Consider the following 19,218-nt stretch of genomic DNA (forward strand, 5'->3'; position numbering starts at 1 on the left):
GTCCCAGTCTCCCCTGGACCTGGGCTGCGGAAAGTCTTGCCCCCAAGGTCAGGCTGTCCAGTCCTTTGTTTCCAAACAGACAGGCACCGGGAATGTACTGGCCTCAACAGGGGTCAGGGATCACTGCAATTGGGCCCAAGCTGCTTTGCACTGCAGCCTTGAGGAGCCAGAGGAAGTCTTTGGGTTAGACCCGTAGTGGGGGCAAGAGGGTTGTGGGGAAGTCCGAGACCAGTCAGAACACCAGCCCGGCTTTTCCAGCATTTAGGGGGTAGCGACCACCAAAACACGTTCTGGACGCGTCAGGGGCCTGGAGTTTGCTACTCAGGGGTAGCCTGGAATCCATGAGGAAGGGGTGGTGGACTTGGTCTCAGTGCCACTCTTCCAGAACTCGATGCCTGGTGTCCGGCTGGCTCGGGCTGCGGCCGTTTGGGTCCCCAGGCCCGGAAGGCCAGCCCCCCTAATACAGCAGTTCCTCCCGGGGGTCCGAGCTGTACAGCTCGGCCAGCATCTTGAACCGGGGTCCCCAGTCGTTGAGGAAGTCGTAGTCGATGTCCGAGGCAGACGAGTCGGTTCCCAGGGAGCTGAGCGATTCGGCGATGGACTCGGCGCCCTCGTAGCCGTAAATGTGCAGCGTGTCATATGGGGGCCCGCCGCCGTCGCGGTCCGCCTCGTCCTTCTTCACCTCGATCATGGCCGCCATCTCGCCGGGCGCGCTGTGCACGCCCGGCCCGCGCCGCGGTGGCTTCTGCACCTGCGCGTACTGCGGCGGCCGCGTGTCCGGCGTGCGCGGGGGCTGGGCCCCGCCCCGGCGCACGGAGTTGAGCACTGACACGTCGTAGCTGGTGGTGTCCATCTCGCCGCCGCCCTCCTCATCATAGGTGACCAGCTGCTCGTGGATCTCAGGCACGCTCTTGCCGTGGGCACAGGCCTCCTTCCGGAGCCGCCGGCGCAGGAAGATGAGGAGGGTGATCACTGCCGGCGGCAGAGCGCGAATTACACAAGGTTCACCCTCCGAGCCCCACCTGCTGCCTCCCCACCTCCCTGGAATTCCTGGGCCAGCCCAGACTCCCAATGACACCTGCATGACCTGATGACACAGAACGTTTGGCTTAGTTCAGTCATCTGGTGGGTCACCCGCCTCCATCCCACCTCGTGGAACAGAGGCACCCAGGCAGGTGGAGGTCACCCCCCTGTATCCTACAGGCCCAGGATTGGGCGCTGGCCCCGGGCTGCACAGCGGCTGGAGGCAGCATTGGACCTGGATTCCTGGCCTCTCTTCCTCCCTGTGAAGCCCCCGCGGTGCCCCTTCCCACCCCCGCCATGCCCGCCACTGACCCATGATGGTGAGGATGCAGAGGAAGATGGCTACCAGCGCCTGGATGCTGACGCCCACCTGGGGTGCCACCTCCTCACAGAAGGTGAACTCGCCGCGCTCATTGCACTTGCACACCGCCACGGCCAACGTATTGGTGCCTGTGAGGCTGGGCCTCCCGTTGTCCGAGATGAGCACAGGCAGGAAGTGGACCTTGACGCGCTCCCGGTCAAACTGCCCATACTTGACCGTGATGTTGGCCGTGTTGTCTGGAAACACCAAAGCCACAGAGTCAAGCTCTGCCAGGAGTACCAGCTCCCTCAACCACACAGACGGCAGAGCCAGCCTCCTCCAGAGAGCCCTCCCTGATTGCATCAGTTCACGTGCTGCTTGAACTGCTTCTCTGCCCTTTGTATTCTCTTCCTCATATTTCAGCCATTTGAGCTCAGACCTTTTCCCCCAAAGAGGGGATATTTGGGCAGCTGCTCTGGCTCAGCCTTTTAAAATGGCTGGCTAGAATGGAAAATCCTTCCTTTCTGTTTCTCTGGGCAACCGATAGGCTTGACTCTTTCTCTTTCCCTAATCCCACTCCAACTACAGGGACTTTCTCTTTTGACTCAATTAATTATTGTATTGTTTCAAGCTTTGTGAGCAATTAGGGGAAAAATAAAGTTTTACAAAGTCTTTTAGCACTGGGTTAACTTCTAAGGGTGTTTCTGCTATCCCTGAAAATCCATCATTACAGAAGAGTTTTACAACAGTGAAAACAATGCACATGCTCCCTGGGGTACTGCAAGAATGGTTGAGTGTGTAACAGGATTTTCTGGGCAGGCTGGAATGGGGAATGTGCTTTAGCCCAAATATTGCCACCTTCCCCTTTGCTGTCTCCAGCACCAATCTGTGCCTAATACAGAGGTTTCTTAAACATGCTGATTGTTAGACCCCTACCTGACCTCCCCGAAACACACACACACACACACACACACACACACACACACACACACACACACTTCGGAATCAGTGGCTCTAGGCTGAGGGCTAGGCAATCTGCATTTTATAGGCTCCCAAGAGGTTCTGACACCCATGGTCAGAGAAGGGTGTGTCAGGGAACCCCTGCTCCAGGATTTATCTAGCCACAAGAGTCAGCACATTGAGGAAGTCAACAGAAAGCAAAAGAGGCCATTTTTTAAGATTTTCAAATGAAAGCCGATTTCATTTCATTACTAAGTAGCCATGTCTATTATAATTGAAGGTAAATGATATGACCATTGGCACTTTATGGGTGAAATTAGATTTTGACATGCAGCGCATTCGAGATTTAAGTGAGACTTGGACATGGCTTGCTCTGGGATCAACAGGCATGCCTCCTGGTCACACACGGGCTGTCTGTGGGATGGTACTTAAGCTTTCTACTCCATTGCAAAACCCCTTATGAGTGGGATTGAGGTGGACACTGGAGATCGGGTGACAGGTATTTTTGCTAATAAATGCAGCTAAACATTGACTGGTCTGTTAACACATCATGGCCTCATTCCCCATCTCGCAGGCAGTAGTAGACTCCTTGAGGATGAGTCTGTGTCTGATCTCCCTGGGTCTGTTCCAGAGAACTGACACAGGGCTCCCTAGCCTGGGTCTCTCACTGTCAGGGATCCTAACCTTCAACTCTTCCTCAAAGGTGGCAATTGCTGCTTCAGTACAGTGGTCCTCATCAACCATAGTTTTGCCGATAGGAATAAAGAGGGATTCTGCCCTGTGCTGGGTGAAAGTCTCGCTCCATTTAGACCCAAATGAAGTAAATTTTTCTCTCTTTTTCTGAGGGGGCTGCAGAGGCAGGCATGGAAGGCAATCAACTCACCATCATCATTCCAGTGAGTGCATACTGACTAGGAGCTCTGATTGGCCACTAATGACATCATAGGAATCTCTGGGCTGTGATTGGTGGACCAGATCCTGTTCTGGGGCCACCTGGTGGTAAGTAGTCATTGTAGCTGAATTAAAACAAAATTGGGTGTATCCTGGGCATTTAGGATTTCACATTTTTAGTTTTGACTCTGAGAGTGACTACAAAGGTCCACGTCATGGAACTGTTCGCAATTTTGGTGAGGCACAGAGATGCTAGCGTGGGAAGGAGCCCCTTGGCTAGTGCATGAACTGATGTGACTGGCAGCCCCCATACCTATTCTGTATTCCTCACTGATCTGAGCATCTTATGGAGGAATAGCTGGCCATGTGGACTTCGCAGTTTGGCCGAGGTGGCACTGACTATTGCATAGACCAGAAAAGTCGGTGGCAGGAATTGTACGAAATACAATTGTAACTTGTAAATCCCAGTGATGGCCTACCCTCGGTTTGTTAGCCTGGTCCTTGAACCTAGTTCTTCAAGACTCAAATAGCCCCACCCCTGACCCTGCTAAGCACCCAGTCAACTGCTTTGATGCACACCCCGATTATCCATGAGGGTGAAGTTGCTGTCTTCAGTGCTCAAGGAGAATCTGAACCTCACATCTTGTGGCGTTATATCCTTGTCTATTGCTGAGATCCGCACGACCAGCTGGAGTGAGGAAAGAAAGGGACTGTCAGTGGTGGTTGGGGAGGTTTGGGGTTCAGTGATGGAGACTTGAGGTTTAGGCCTGACTGTAGCTCAACCTGTAACACTACCTAAGGGGGGTCCGCAAAGCCTCTCTTTCTACTGTCTTCCTCAGTTTACCCTCCACAAATTCTCTCTAAGCCTTAGTGTTTCCATTTGTAAAATGGGGATAATGTTACCTTCCCTCAAGGCTGTTGTGCAGATGACATTAAAAGCAGTGGAACCCCAGCAGACTATGGATGGGAGAGACTGCCCCTCAGCATGCTGCAGGGTGGCACTGCCTCGCCCTCCCACCCCAGTCAGACTCACCTGGCCTGGGGCAGCATGCTCACACACTTTTGGCTCATAGGGCTGGGCAAACTCTGGGGCATTGTCGTTCTCATCCAGGACTTCAATGTGGACCTGCACAATGGATTCCTTGTCCGTGGGGTTCCCTTTGGGGGGAAAGATTTGTCAGCAAAGTGGGCTCAGTTGATGCCAACCCCAAGGGTAGAGGGTGTGTGGACTGGAGTCTGGAGGGTGGGGGGAGCTGCCTGGTGGACCCCTGGAGGGGAGGCCAGAGATGGTGCTTGGGTGAAAGGGATGTGAAAGAGTCAGAGGTCAAGCTTCCTGCACAAGGATGTTCACTGAAGCATTGCTTCCAAGAATTAAAAAGGTAAACAACCTATGTGAGGTTAGGTTAACAAATTATGCCACTTAACAGAATGGAATATTGGTGGCCATTTACAGTGCCCAGATGAAGAAACTTTTAAATGTAATTAAAAACATTTTTTTTGAAGACATTTTAATAACATGGGAAGATGGTTATGGAATAAGGTTAAGTAAAAATGCAGGGTATGATATTTTATACAAATATTATGATCTCACTTATGCAAAAATATATATAGAAAAAATACACTGAAATGCTAACAGTGGAATTATAGGGGAATAATTTTCTTCTTCTTTTCTGTTTTTTTTTTTTCTGGCTTCTAAAATAAGCAATTATTACTCTAAAGTTAAAAAAAGTCTGTGGGTAAGATTAGGTAGGGAAGAAAGGGTCACAGGGTCACAGGCTGATCTGGAAAACACCAGGAGTCCCTCATGGTTGGGTGCAGCTGCCATGTTGGGGGAAGTGAGTCTGGGTGGTCCAGCAGGAGGTACGGGCTCTCCAGGGTAGCATCAGTGGGGCCTTGGCCAAGTCATTCCCTCTCTGGTGGTCTTCTAGGTAAAGTGGGAATATTAGCCCTTCTCCCAGAGGGTTGTTGGGGTTTTCTCATATTGGTAAAGGATGCCAAACCCCAACCCTTGCCCTTCCCTCTGGCAGAGGTTACACCAATTTCTGGAGAACCTAACAATCTCAGAGTTGGAAGCCCTTTCAGATTTTGAATTCAGTGCTGTTGCATAAACACCCCCCACCCCAAAGCAGCATTAACCAGATATCCCTGATAATAGGAATCATGGGGTACTTGCTAAATGACATTCCTTGGTCCCATCTCTGGCTCACGGAACCAGAACCTCCAAGGAGGGGCCTGAGAAGCTGTGTGTTTAATAATGCCTTAGGTGATTATCATCGCAGGAACATTTGGGCAGCCTACTTTATAACAATGCTTCTCAACCTATAATGTGCATGAGATTCTGATTCTGACTCGGGGGTGGGACCTGAGATTCTGCACTTCTAACGATGTCTCAGGTGATGTAGATGGTGCTGGTTCAAGGAACACACTTGGGAATGGAGGTTCTGTAGCATCTCAGCCAAGGGGTGATTCAGCAGGTGCTTATAATACTTCTAGAGACTGAAATGACAGATGATGCCTGTTTTGCAAGAATGCGGGAGGAGGAGAAAAGCCCAGGCCCCCGACAGATGGGGTCACTCACCACTAGAATCCAGTTCTTTGGCCTCCACAGTCAGGTTATACCAGGGGTAGATTTCTCTGTCCAATTCTTTCTCATTGTAAATGTTACCCTGTTTGGTTATTCTGAAGAACTGGCCCTTGTCACTGGTCCTTCGGATGGAGTATCTGCCAGGGGAGAGGGTTTCATGGTTTTCTATTGTTCTTTGCAGGGTTCAAACTCCTCAGCATGACAGACAAGACCCTTCCAGATCTGTCCCCTGCATCCTTCTCTGTCCTCCCCCCCCATTGCTTGCCCACTGTAGTCTGCCATTCAGTACAATGAGTGAACCTACACATCAGCACAGAAGGATTCAAGGGTAGATAAGTCCTTTGATTTTAGCAATGTTGCCATCACTGGACTGAAGGTGGTGCCTGAGGTTCCATCTATAGCACTTTTAGAGCTAAGGCAGGTGACACTATAATCAACTAATACCACAGCTGGGATTAGTTTATGTGATTAATGAAAAGAGCTAGGAAGAAATAAAGAAGGAGCTGGAAGAGGCAAGAAGCTATTGAAAGGAACTTAAATTTGTGAAGTAAAAATTTGAAAAGTTTTTACAAAAATCAGGAAAAAAGATATGAAGAGGTGAAAAAGAGAGAGGAAAACACACACACACACACACACACGCACGCACGCACGCACGCACATGCACACCCCACGATAGAAAAACAGATAGTTGCTACTACTGAGGAAAATTCCAGAACAAATAGAACAGAAGCAATTAAAAAAGATACAATAAAAGAAAACTTTCCTGAGCTGAAGAAAGGTCCAAGTCTACCGATTGAAAGAGTTCAATTGATATCAGGCAAAACTTTAAAAAGAGATTCATATTTAGGCATATCCTGATGAAACTTTAAAATATCAAGGCTATGTGAAGAAACTGAAAAGAATCCAGACAAAAAAAATGAATTCCTTATTTCAAAAAAGAGAACTCAGACTTGCCTCAGATGTCTCCACAAAATTAAATGCTAGAAGACATTGATAGTATTTTTAAAGGGAAGTAGCTGGTATCTAAGGGTTATATGAGCATATGCAGATAATAAAAGAAGGCAAAAGAACTAAGGTATTTGTACGTATGTAAGAGCAAGGAAGTATATCACCCACAAAGATGGGTCCTGAAAATTTTTTTTGAAGACTTAATCCATCTAACAAATGTCTCAATATAAAGTGAAAACTTGGTTTTGGAGAAATTAAAATTAACCTCCTGATTTATCATACATAGGAAAGCAATGGCTATTTCATTGGTGTGTGTGTGTAATATTGGTAACTAGCAAATATAAGTTTAGGAAAAAAAAATTTAACAGGTCGAAGTAAATCTCGCTGGTAGAAGTAAAAATAGATGTACTCTATCCAAATATCTAGGAGAAAAAAATGAAAAATATTGCCTGTGTAGCAAAGATGGGGGAGGGTAAGAAAATAGTCATTAAGTTTGAGAAATAGAGAATGTATAACAAGACAGAAGAGATAAGATCAAACATATAATTTATGATGAAAAATGTAAGTAGGTTAAACACAAAGCATCTCAGGTTGGATTAAAAAGCAAAACCCAACTCCATTCTATTTTCAAGAGACACCTTAATGCCAAATGACCTAGCGAAGTTAAAAATAAAGGTTGGAAAATTTGTATCAGGCAAGCATGAGTAACATGAAAACAGAAGTGGAAAATGAATATCAGGTGACATGGAATTGAAGACAAAATGTTTAAACAGAAAAACTGGTAATTTTTTAATGGATAAAGTTATATATATAACAAAATCTTAGATATTCTAGGAAAAAATGGATGCAAATACAATTATATTACATCAAAGATACAAGTTAAAGCAAGACAAAATTACCCTCCCACTTGGAAATGAAGAAAAACCAAACCAAAAACCAAAACAAAACCCAAATCATTCTTCCAAATAAATCCTTGGATCAAATATTAAACAGAAATAATTATAGACTATTTAGAATAGAGTTAAATGAAAACAGCAGCCCCCAAATTTATGGGATGTGGCCAAAATGAGGGGACATATTTTGTACCTTAATAAGAAGACCTAATAACATAAATATTAACTCTGCCAAAATTGATGCATAAAGTAAACACATTTCTCATTAGAAGTTGATTTTTTTAACTGGATAAAATACTTTTAGAGTTCATATTAAAGAAGGTATGTTTGAGAATAGACAAAAGTGATATAAAATAAAAACAATAGCAAGGGAAGGGCTTGTCTTACACATTCTAAGATTTAGTATAAAGCTACTACAGTAAAATAGAATGGCTTTGCTATAGATGGATAGATAGAATAGAGAATTCAGAAATAGATTAAGGTATATACAGGAAATTAGTATATAGCAAAGGTGGGGAAATGCGACTTAGCTAGTAAATGGTGCTAGCACAAAGAACCTGGGTGGCGCAAGTGGTTTGCGACCACTATGAGCAGATAGGTAGGAATCTATTTGGATGTAGATGGAAGAGTCATATATTCAAAGGTCCCTGGGATGAAAACTGTTTGCGCTCGACTACTAACAGAAAGTTTAGTGGTTCGAACGCACTCAGTCGTGCCCCGGAAGAAAGTCCTGGCAACCTGCTTCTGCAAAAATTATACCTGAGAAAACCCTGTGAAGCAGTTCTAGTCTATAACACATAGGATTGCCATGAGTTGGAATCAACTCGATAGCAGTGGGTTTTTGGGTTATCAAATATTACCCACTGCCGTTGAGTCGATTCCGACTCGTAGTGACCCTATAGGACAGAGTAGAACTGCCCCATAGGGTTTCCAAGGCTGTCACATCTTTCTCCTGTGGAGTGGCTGGTGGGTTTGAACTGCTGACCTTTTGATTAGCAGCTGAGTGCCTTAACCACTGTGCCACCAGGGCTCCTATCAAATATTATGGGCCTCTAAAACGTATGAGTTAGAACTGTATTTTTTTGTCCCGGAGGGTAGGGAAGGGAAGTCTAGCTAAGACAGAAGAGCAGGTAGCAGGGAAGTGGGTATGGTATGATCCAAAGAATTCGAAAAACAATAAAAACCACAAACCAAGCAAGCATGCAAACAAGCAACCAACCAACCAAACAATAACAACAACAATCCACGACAAATGGATCTACATACGTTTGTGTGGTCATGACAAAAGGTGTGATAGGAACTCGCCAATCTATTACCATCATGATAGGACCACAGGAGCTAGTAAGCAAGCTATTATCTGGGAGTGGGGGTTACTGATGCTTTCTTTATAAATCTGTGGGAAGACAAATTTAATAAAATATTTCTAATGAAGGGGCTTCAGGTATTACATCTGCCTGGTCGTTTTCTTGCCTGTCAGATCTTACTAGATGGGGCAGGTAGGAGTTGTGGCCCCAGGAACAGAGCTGTCAAGGTATAGCCAGTGACAGGTTAGCTGGGGGTCCCTGGAACACACAGGGACAGGACAAGCTCCCCCCTGGCCAAGGGCTCTAGTCCGGCCCGTGCCGCTTCTCATGTGAATGCCTGGAGAAGCCAGCTTTCCTCTCCGAGCCTGTCTCAGTTCAACAGGGATAACAACAACAGTGCCAGGATTGTCATATCACCACCAACAGCCGGCCACTCTTACCCAATGCTGTGCCGGGCCGCGTCTGGGTCCGTGGCTAGCACCAAGCCGATCAGAGGTTTCTTCTGGTTCTCCCGCAGCTGAAAGTGGTAGAAGGGCTGCTGGAAAACGGGAGGCTCGTCCACGTCCGTAACGCTGATGATGATGCGGGTGATGTTTCTGGCGGTGCTGCTGCTCAGGTAGCGGAGGTTGATGGTGGGGTCTGTGGCCTCGACGGTGAAGCTGTACTGTCGGATACGCTCATAGTCTAGGGGCTGCAGGAGGGGAAAAATTGTGGTGAGCCTAAGACACTGACTATCTCCCCTGGCTCCAAGGTCATGGTCTCCATGAGCACGAGCCCAGCTCTGAGCTGACCTAGGGTGTGCACCTTCGATGGGGAGCATCCCTAGATGGGCCCTGTGGATGCCCAAAGCCCTGAACCGCATCGTTGGTATTATTGCTGCAGGCTACAGACCTTTATGGGCTTAATGATGCCCTCATTGCGGGTGGGGTCCGTCTCGATGGTGAAGGTGTCCCTGTACTCGCCCTGCACGATGCTGTACTTGGTCATCCGATTCTGGGGCTCGTCTGGGTCCTCAACAAACACTGAGCCCAGGGGGCTGCCCACGCGGATGTCTTCAGGCACGGCAAATGTGTACTTGGCTGATGCAAATAGGTCACCCCAAAGGGCATTGAGTTAATGAGATAGACAAAGTGACTGTCCTTTCATATTATTCTAATACATTTTGATACAGATAATGGGTACAGTAAAATAATGATGATGAGGATAATAACAATAAGAATAGTAATAGTAATAATAATAGTACCCCTGGGTACTATTCTGGATCCCAAGGCAAAGAGGTTCTGCTGTCTGTCCATCCATCCCTCCCTCCATGCAACCAACAAGTAGTTATTAAACACATATTGTATGCCAGGCACTTTGCTAGGGCCTAGAGGATGAATCAATCGACCAGCGAGAAAAGCCTTGCCTTCAGGGAGCTTGCACATGCACAACCAGGCCACTAGAGGGTGCAAGTGAGCTGAGTCATTTGCTTTCCTTCCCAGCCCCCACAAGACATGTGAAAAGGTTTTGTCAGACTTTTTTTTGAAGAATCAGGCTGCAAGTGGGCCCGGGCTCAGCCCAGGCTCTAGGGGTGGAGCTTTGCTGTGCCTCAGCTCATTGGCTCATGGGGATTTTCTAGCTAATGGCCTGGGTCTGATCTCACAGGAACTGGGTGAGACTGCTCCTACCTGGTAGCTGGGCTCTGGGCAAAGTGGGGGCATAGAGTAGAGAGTGTGCGTCTCCTTTGGGCAGTGAGGGGTCATAGCGGGGGCAGTTGGAAACCTTGGGGATGTGTTGGGGGGATGGGGAGCAGGTTCCCTTCCTGCAACACAGGACTTCCCTGGACCTAAGGCCCACCATGGGAGTGGACAGGCCCCCAAGTCATGGAGTCTGGAGCACTCCACCGCTCAGCCCCCCACCTAGGGCCCAGGGGGAGGAGCTCACCCTGGGTGAAGATGGGGAAGTTGTCGTTGACGTCTTGCAGAGTGACCAGCACGGTGGCCGTGCCCGACTCCCCCTGCTTGCCCTGGGCATCTCGTGCCTCCACCACTATCTCGTATTTGGCCTGTGTCTCTCGGTCCAAATGTGCAGTTTTCGTGGAAATGACTCCTGCAGAAAGTGTCCCAGGAGGATCCATGTTACTCAGGGAACTTTTTAAAAAACACTGATGACTGGGACCCACCCCCAGAGAACCTGACTTAAGAACTCCCCAGGTGATTGTAAGGCGCAGTTAGGGCTGAGACCACTGGTCTAAACCCACCATCTCCATGCCCTGCACTGCTGGGCCCAAGCTGGCCAAACGGTTCGGTCCAAGCCTAGTCCTAGCAACCTGGAGCATTGTGTTGAGAAAGCTCATGAGGCCCCATCTAGGCTCAAGGTGAAAGAATGCTGTAATGGATTAGTGATGTCTCCCTTGGCACACCATAGGATATTGGTGGTATCTCTGCTACATATCTGACAATGTGCCCGGGTCTGGTCAACTGGACTTCTGTCTTTCTCTCAAGGCTCACTCCTTACAGTTTTCTGTTAAGTCACATTGGTTGAACAATTACTATGGGCCAAGGTCTCTCCATACATTAGCTGTCAAACTTCACAGCTACCATGCAAGATAAATATAAACATATCCATTTTCTAGGTAAGGGAACTAAGATTCACAGGAGTTAATGGACTTGCCCGAGGTCTCTAGAGGTGGTGAGTAGCAGAGCTGGGTTTGGAAACCAGGTGTGTCTGAACCAGTACCAGAGCTGCTAACAGCATTCTCTACTACCTCTTGTATCACTGCTTGGGTAATAAGATCCGGATTTTGTTCCCTGGACTTGAATCCATGTCTTGGGCACCTGTCTGTTTCCCTCTCCTCCCACCAGCCACCTTGTCTTAATGCTTGATCCCAACCACCCCATGGTTGGCAAACCTTTTAGAAGCCAGGTATCACCTGCCAGACTGGACGTCCCTCAGCACCTGCACCTGGAATGCTCCTTCCCCCCACCCCCAGATAGTGCCTGCCCAGGAGGGTGAGTCACACAGACCGAAATCATTGATGCTAAATTTGTCGTCTCCTTTCCGGATGTGATACATGACAGTGGTGTGGTCTGCCACCGTGGGGTCATCTGCGTCCACTGCTGTCACACGAATGACTGAGGTTCCTGCAGAGAGAGAATCCCCAGGGGTGCTGCCTTGTGACTGCCAGTCCTGCACCCAGTTCCTGGATAGGAGCAGATGGGATAAGGCTGTTCCTGCTCCGCTAGGCCCCAAGGGAGAAAAGATTGCTTTGTTTTCTGAGGAGGCTGTAACAGGGGCCAAGTGCTTCAGCAGGAGGGAGGGAGGGCAGCCCTGTTAGCCTTGAAGGGGGCCAAGAAAACAGGTGGTTTGCGTCTATGGGGAAATTGAAGGAGAGGGCGGATAGTTGGGATCGTGAGGAGAAACTGAGGGGTGTAATGGGCTGTTTCTTCTCGCTTCTGGAAGGCTGAGTATAAGGCAATGGGGAGATGCTTCCAAAGTGGTGGGCACCACATCTTTTGTTCCCTTCAACTCCAGGGTCCTCATACTTAACAGGAAGGCCTGGCTGGTCCCAGGGCCCTTTTCAGGGACCCTGGGATGAGGGGGTAGGGAGGGCACCCCTTTTCTGGCATCCCCTGGAGGCCAGGGGAGGGCTGAGGAAGGAGTAGTAACCACCCGAGTCCCGGGGCCAGGCTGGTGACATACTCTGTGTCAAGAGCTCTGGCTGCTCACACCTGTCCTCCCTACCCCTGCATGGCCCTTAGAGATGGCCTTTCTTGCCTTGGTGGCAGGGCTTGACACTTTTAATGTGCAATGTTTACGCTCTTGGCATGCCAGTCCTGAGGGTCAAAAGAAGTGGGTGGAGTTTGCCCCAAGAGTTATCAGACATGGTGTGTCTCTGATGGTCAGGGCTTGGCCTGGGACTGGGTACAAACTCAGACTGCAGACCAGGATCAGATCTTAGTCAATAATAAGGGTCGTCAGGTCTTAGTCGGAAATAGGAGTCAAAGGTCACTCCGTGATCAGAATCAGGACTCAGACTATGACCAGGGTCATGGCTTTGTCCATGATCAGGATCAGGGCTCAGTCTATGTCTAGAGTCAGGGCTCAGTCTATGAGTAGGGTTAGGGCTCAGTCTAGGGCTAGTATCAGCGCTTAATCTATGACTAGGGTCAAGGCTCATTCTGGCGCCAGGTCAGAACTTAGTCTAGGGCCCAGAGTTTCTTTCAAGCTGTATAAAGTATTAAGATCACTGCCTTGGCTTGAACTCATTGAATCCTAACTTCAGGCAGTAGAGCAGCAGATGTGAGAAGTGCCTGCAGGCTGGGAATGAGGGAAGGAGGAGGGAGAGGGACAGAGAGACACATACCCGCAGGCGACATCTCAGGCACAGACGCATTGAATAATTGGCGCGTGAACACAGGCAAGTTGTCATCCACATCATGGACTTTGATGGTGAAGCTGGAAGGAGGCTCCAGGTTCTTATTGGTGTTCTTGTCCACAATAAGGGCAACGAGGTGGTACTCAGAGATCTTCTCCCGGTCCAGCCTCTCAAAGGCATACACGTCCCCCGTTTTCTCATCGACTCGGAAGACCTTGCCGGCCGAATCTCCTCTGAGTAGGTACTTGGCGTTCTTGCTGTTCGCGCTTGACTTGATCTAGGAAAGAAGAGGTGCTATGAGCTGGGAATGGGCAGTGGTGGCTGTGTGTGCATGTGTCCATGTGTGGAGGCATGTCTGTGTGCGTGTGTATGTGTGTGTGGGCTCGCCAGGAGATCCTAAAGGTGACACAGCAAGGTTTTTTTTTAATAAATAGACTTTATTTTTTAGAACAGTTTTAGGTTTATGGAAAAATTAAGCAGAAAGTATGGAGAGCTCCTAAATACCCCCTCTCCTCCTGCCCCCAGTTTCTCCTATTATCAGCATCTTGCACTGATGTGGTTCATTTGTTACAACTGATGAACCCATATTGATACATTATGATTAATTCAAGTTCATAGTTTACATTAGGGTTCAGTCCTATGGGTTGTATAGTCCTGTGGGTTTTGAGAAATGCATAATGCCATGTGTCCACCATTACAATCATGCAGAATAGTTTCACTGACAAGAACCTCTGGCTGGTCAGCAATGAGTTGTTCTTGGCCTGGTCACTGCAAACTTCACATTACTGTGAGTGCCTGGCACACTGCCCCAGTATGCCTACAATAGCGTCTGGAGCATAGTAGGTGCTCAGGAAACATTTTTTGAGTGAAAGAATGTACTTGGTGTCGTTGGAAGGCAAGGGTTTTGGAGCAGAAAAGCGGGGGTATTTTTGACCCTTTTAAGTCACTTAACTTCTCTGAATTGTAGTTACCTCATTTGTAAAATGGAGATAATATTGCCTCTGATGCTGAATTGCTCTAATGAGCAGAACAGCATTTTTGAAAGAGAGGTCAAGGAAAAGACTGATCTCTTTCGATGTTCCACACAAAATGATGACTGGGTCAGTGGAGCTAGCTTGTACTGGCTTGGCTTGTAAGAGCCTACTTAAATTTTCAGGAATTTTTGTAAACTGTTTGTTAAACATAGCCATTATTAAAGATTAAATTATATGAACTTATAATTCAATAAAACATATTAAAAACAAAGTTACAATGACAAAAAAAAGGAGTAACTTCTGAGACTGCTATGTACAACTAAAATCCTCGCGGGATTCGGTTCCTTGGTTTGGAGGTTTTGGGTCATGGTTTCAGGTACATCCCAGGTCATTGGCCTAATAACGTTTTTAGTGCTTCTGTTCTACTTCCTAGTTCTTTGCATAGTGCCTGGGGTCTTAAAAGCTTGCAAGCGGCCATCCAAGGCGTGACAATTGGTCTGCACTCACCTGGAGCATCAGACGAAGGAGAGTCAGGAATAGGAGGAGGAGATGCAATGTGTGGCTAATTACCTCCATGAACAACTGCCTCCTTGCCATGAGACCAGAAAAACTGGATGGTGCCCAGCTATCATTACTGAACATTTTGATCTAAGATTCTATAGAAGAATCCTGATCAAAAGGGAGAAAATGCAAAACAGAATTTCAAATTCTCGTAGACTCCAGACTTTCGGGGCCATGGAGGGTGGATGAACCCCTGAAACTATTACCCTGAGATAATCTTTAAACCGTAAACCAAAAATACCCCCCGAAGTCTTCTAAAAACCAAACAGTAGTTTAGCTAAACTAGTAAAAAATGTCTGCCTCGGTGTTGAGCTCTTTTGAGAACTATCTATATGGGATCAAAGTGACAATAGCAACTTGAAAGATTAGATAGAAATCTTAGGGGGCAGTGAGTTTATGTCAGTGGGGGAGGAACAACTCAGAAAAGGAGGGTGAGAATGTTTGTACAACTCGAGGACTGTAATCAGTGTCCCTGAATTGTAAATGTAGACATGGTTGAATTGGTGTGTTTTGCTGTGTATATTTTCAACAACAACAACAAATAAAAAAAACCCAAAGGTAACATATGCTCAAAATTCATTCCTTCCTAATTATTTTACAACAGTTTACTATTATTTATATTCTTGAGGTTATTCATGTCTATTGTATCCATATGATGGAAATACAAAATGATGTGCTAATGCACATCTTTTCCCAACTCTGTCTTCAGTGACATCATGTTGGTAGCTTGAAGTCAGACATGGTGGGAGTATTTACACCATGGTAATCAGCAAGTACTATAAATCTGGGCCTTTCCCCCTGGAGAGCCAGTTGTCAAATATTTATCAGTGCACCACTGGTCCTGGTCAATTTAGATTTGGAATGGTGCATAATACGTCCTCTTCTTGGAGATTTGCTATGTATAATTCTGAGAAAAAAACTCCAGTGACCTTTCTTTAACTCAGACTTCCCATACTTATTTTCCTATGGAACACTTTTTCTTTGTAACATGCACTATTGGTGTTACATCATTTGGAAAATTATGTAAAGCAGTTTGCACAAAACAGGTTTGCAATAAATGCTATTATTATTAATGATAGAGCCACAAGTTAAAGGATATTAGAAGTTTAGAGTTGCTGAACATTCCATGTATAGAATCTTAAAATCAGAGAATATTAGGAACATAAGTGGTTAGTGGTAGGATTCTTGCCTTCCATACAGGAGACTCAGGTTCGATTCTTGGCCAACGTCCCTCATGTGCAGCCACTACCGATCTGTCACTGGAGCCTGGCGTGTTGCTATGATTCTGAACAACTTTCAGTGGAACATCTAGACTAACATGGACTAGGAAGAAAGGCCTGGTGATCTACTTCCAAAAATCAGCCAGTGAAAACCCTATGGATCACAATGGTCTGATGTGCAGTCAGTCATGGGAGTGGGGCAGGACTGGGCAGCATTTTGTTCCATTGTACATGGGGTCACCATGAGTCAGGGGCTGACTTTATGGCAGCTAACGACAGTAGCAAGAGGATAATAGTATATCATGCATGTACAATAGTATGCTCACAGAATGTTAGAATGTCTGAAGGATATAATTCAATTCAATTAAACAAAAATAAATTTGATGTCTTCAAGATGCCAGGCCCCACTCCAGGCACTGGGAACCGAGACAGTACAGACTGTGTTATTACTCTCAGAGCCTATGTTTGAAGCCTCAGAGACTGAGACTCTGAGGAAGGGCAGCATTTAAGGCTCAGATGGAGCAAGAGCCTTGAGTGAGGTGTCTGATGAAGACCATTAGAGAGGCTGGAAGAGAACCTGGAGAGAGTGGGTTCTCAGGAGAGAAGCGGGGAGAGGAAGTGGAGTCAGGGAGTGAGGACCTTCCATGAGACAGTGGGAGAGAGGGGGCAGCAGCTGGAGGTGGCCAAGTACCCTGGAGCAGGGCTGTGGTGTGCAGGGTCAGGTGGTCATGAAGAGGTCCCAATGCCCAGTGGTCAGGACATATGATGACCAGCTGGATGGGAGGCAAGAAGGAAGGATAGAGTTGGGGCAATGAACTTGTTGCCTGGGGGAATGGTGAGGACACTGGGGAGAGGGACAGGCCAGAGTCATGTGTGGCCACTCGGAGTTAGAATAAGATGGCAGTTTTCAAACTTGGTTCTGGGTGGGCGAGTGCCTTCAGACCCATGTGGACAGGGTGGTAACGGGGAGCAAGGCAATTTTGATCTGTTTTATTGGAGTTCTGCATAAAATTTCATTTGAATATAAGTTTCTGCTCTCCTTCCTTTCAATTGTTTTAATATCACTATAATTGGACGTAACGTCTTAATGCCAAAAGCCGCGATGACCCATACTGGTGGACTAAAAAGCCTTCTCAGCCCTGCTCCCATTGTCCATCCAGGTCTGTAAACAAAGGCTTGGGGCTCTGGCCTCAATAAACAGGGACTTCCTTCCCTCGCATTACATTCTTGGGATCTGGAAGTGACCCTCGGAGCCCTGTCCTTGCCTCTCCCAGGTGCCCCTGTGCCACCCCAAGGTGGGGACTGCCTGTGGCTCCTCTATCCCCAACCCTGGCTCCACATCTGGTGCCAAGTGAATGCTGCTGGTGAGTGACGCCAGGCCTGACGCTCTTCCGGCTGCTCTAGATCCTCGGGTGAGCCTTCCTGAGGCTGCCTGGCAGGGCTGTGCATATTGCAGGTGCCCCCACTTTCCGCTGACTCTCACTGACTCACCATAAATTTTCTAAAGAGGTTGAGTCATGGCACAGTTATTCCACTGGGAGGGACACAGGTGCGTCGATGACCTTTTCCTCTATGACATGGAGTTCACATTCATGTCAGGGGTCAGGAGTCCTTGGTTCTCCTAGGGCTTGGTTCTCCTAGGGCTCTGTCCTGGCCTCACTGTGTGCCCCTGGGCAAGTGTCTTCCCCTCTCTGGGCCTGGGTTTCTGACTGGCCATGTTGAAGGATTTAAATTTCCCAGTCATTCCTGGGAGGATTCAGGGTCATAGTTAGCTGGCTGTGGGTGGGGCTGTGAGTGGAAATTCCCCAGCAAGCCCTTCCTTCTATGGCATTTCTGGTGCAGAGACAAGACTGGACCCTCCCCTCAAAGGGTTCTCTCTAGCCTCTTTGCCTATGATCAGAGGGCTCCCCCATCACCACTAGCTGTTTGTGGGATTCTTTGTCTGATGTGTGCTTGTCCCTCTAGACCAAGGTTATCAAACTATTTGTGTAAAGGGCCACATAATAGATATTTTTGACTTTGCAGGCCGTAAGTTCTTTATCACAGCTACTCAGCTCTGACATTATAGCACAAAAGCAACCATAGACAATTTGTAAACGAATGGGCTTTGCTGTGTTTCAATAAAACTTTATTTACAAAACCAGGTGGTGGGCTGAATTTGGCCTACAGGTCATAGTTTGCTGACCCCTGCTCTAGACCACAAACTCCATGAGGGCAGGGACCATGCCTGTCTTTGTCCACTATTGTCTCCCAGTACCCAGCACGGCACTTAGCACTGTGCTTCTGTCATGGTTTGAATTATGTCCCCCTAAAAATGTGTGTATCAGTTTGGCTAGGCCATGATTCCCAGAATTGTGTGGTTATCCTCTATTTTGTGATTGTAATTTTATGTTAAAGAGGATTAGGGTGGGATTGTGTAACACCCTTACTAAGGTCACATCCCTGATCCAATGTAAAGGGAGTTAAGGGAGTTTCCCTGGGGTGTGGCCTGCACCATCTTTTATCTCTCAAGAGATAAAAGGAAAAGGAAGCAAGCAGAGAGTTGGGGACCTCATACCACCAAGAAAGCAGTGTCAGGAGCACAGCGTGCCCTTTGGACCTGAGGTTCCTGCGCTGAGATGCTCCCAGAGCAAGGGAAGACTGATGACATGGACCTTCCTCCAGAGCCGAAAGAGAAAGCCTTCCCCTGGAGCTGACGCCCTGAATTTGGACTTGTAACCTACTAGACTGTGAGAGAATAAATTTCTCTTTGTTGAAGCCATCCACTTGTGGTATTTCTGTTAGAGAAGTACTAGATGACTAAGACAGCTTCCTCTTACCAGCACTGATCCATTTTCTCTTGGAGCTGACATTTTGGTTCCAAGAAGCTGACCTGGTGAGATTTTAATGCCCTTGAAAGAAACTTTCCTTCTCATTGAAAACTCTCAAAATACCCCCTACATCTACCTGTGATTGTTGTGAAATTCCACCACTAGGGCTATTTCTTTGACTTATGTGACCCTAATACTCCACAGCATATCTTCTCCCTTTCAGAATGGGCGACTGAGAGCTTGGCATCACTAACGCCATGATAAACCTGTAAGTTTTTTTTTTCTTTGCCTTCTCCTTTTCGCATACCTTTGTTAATAACTTTGTTTTGCTCTGTCCGGCCACCTGTGGCTTACGACCCCCCACAGAAAGATTAGGGCCCAGATGTCAGATA

At 47.3% G+C, this 19,218-nt stretch overlaps 1 protein-coding gene across 1 annotated transcript in view; it reads right to left on the reverse strand.

The window, feature by feature from the left end:
- Nucleotides 1–414: 414 nt before the first annotated feature.
- The window catches only part of CDH5 (cadherin 5), a 32,784-nt gene continuing 13,980 nt past the window's right edge, over nucleotides 415–19,218 (reverse strand). Inside the window, exons 3-12 of the mRNA XM_012554195.2 lie at nucleotides 13,250–13,538; nucleotides 11,910–12,026; nucleotides 10,828–10,992; nucleotides 9,796–9,983; nucleotides 9,345–9,595; nucleotides 5,754–5,896; nucleotides 4,209–4,333; nucleotides 3,755–3,863; nucleotides 1,336–1,581; nucleotides 415–972 (exon numbers count right to left, since the gene is read on the reverse strand). Of these exons, the coding sequence (XP_012409649.1) occupies nucleotides 458–972; nucleotides 1,336–1,581; nucleotides 3,755–3,863; nucleotides 4,209–4,333; nucleotides 5,754–5,896; nucleotides 9,345–9,595; nucleotides 9,796–9,983; nucleotides 10,828–10,992; nucleotides 11,910–12,026; nucleotides 13,250–13,538 (2,148 nt within the window). The 3' untranslated portion in view covers nucleotides 415–457. The remainder of the gene's footprint in view (nucleotides 973–1,335; nucleotides 1,582–3,754; nucleotides 3,864–4,208; nucleotides 4,334–5,753; nucleotides 5,897–9,344; nucleotides 9,596–9,795; nucleotides 9,984–10,827; nucleotides 10,993–11,909; nucleotides 12,027–13,249; nucleotides 13,539–19,218) is intronic.

Source organism: Trichechus manatus, unplaced genomic scaffold (assembly GCF_000243295.1).
Source record: "Trichechus manatus latirostris isolate Lorelei unplaced genomic scaffold, TriManLat1.0 scaffold00014, whole genome shotgun sequence".
NCBI lineage: Eukaryota > Metazoa > Chordata > Mammalia > Sirenia > Trichechidae > Trichechus > Trichechus manatus.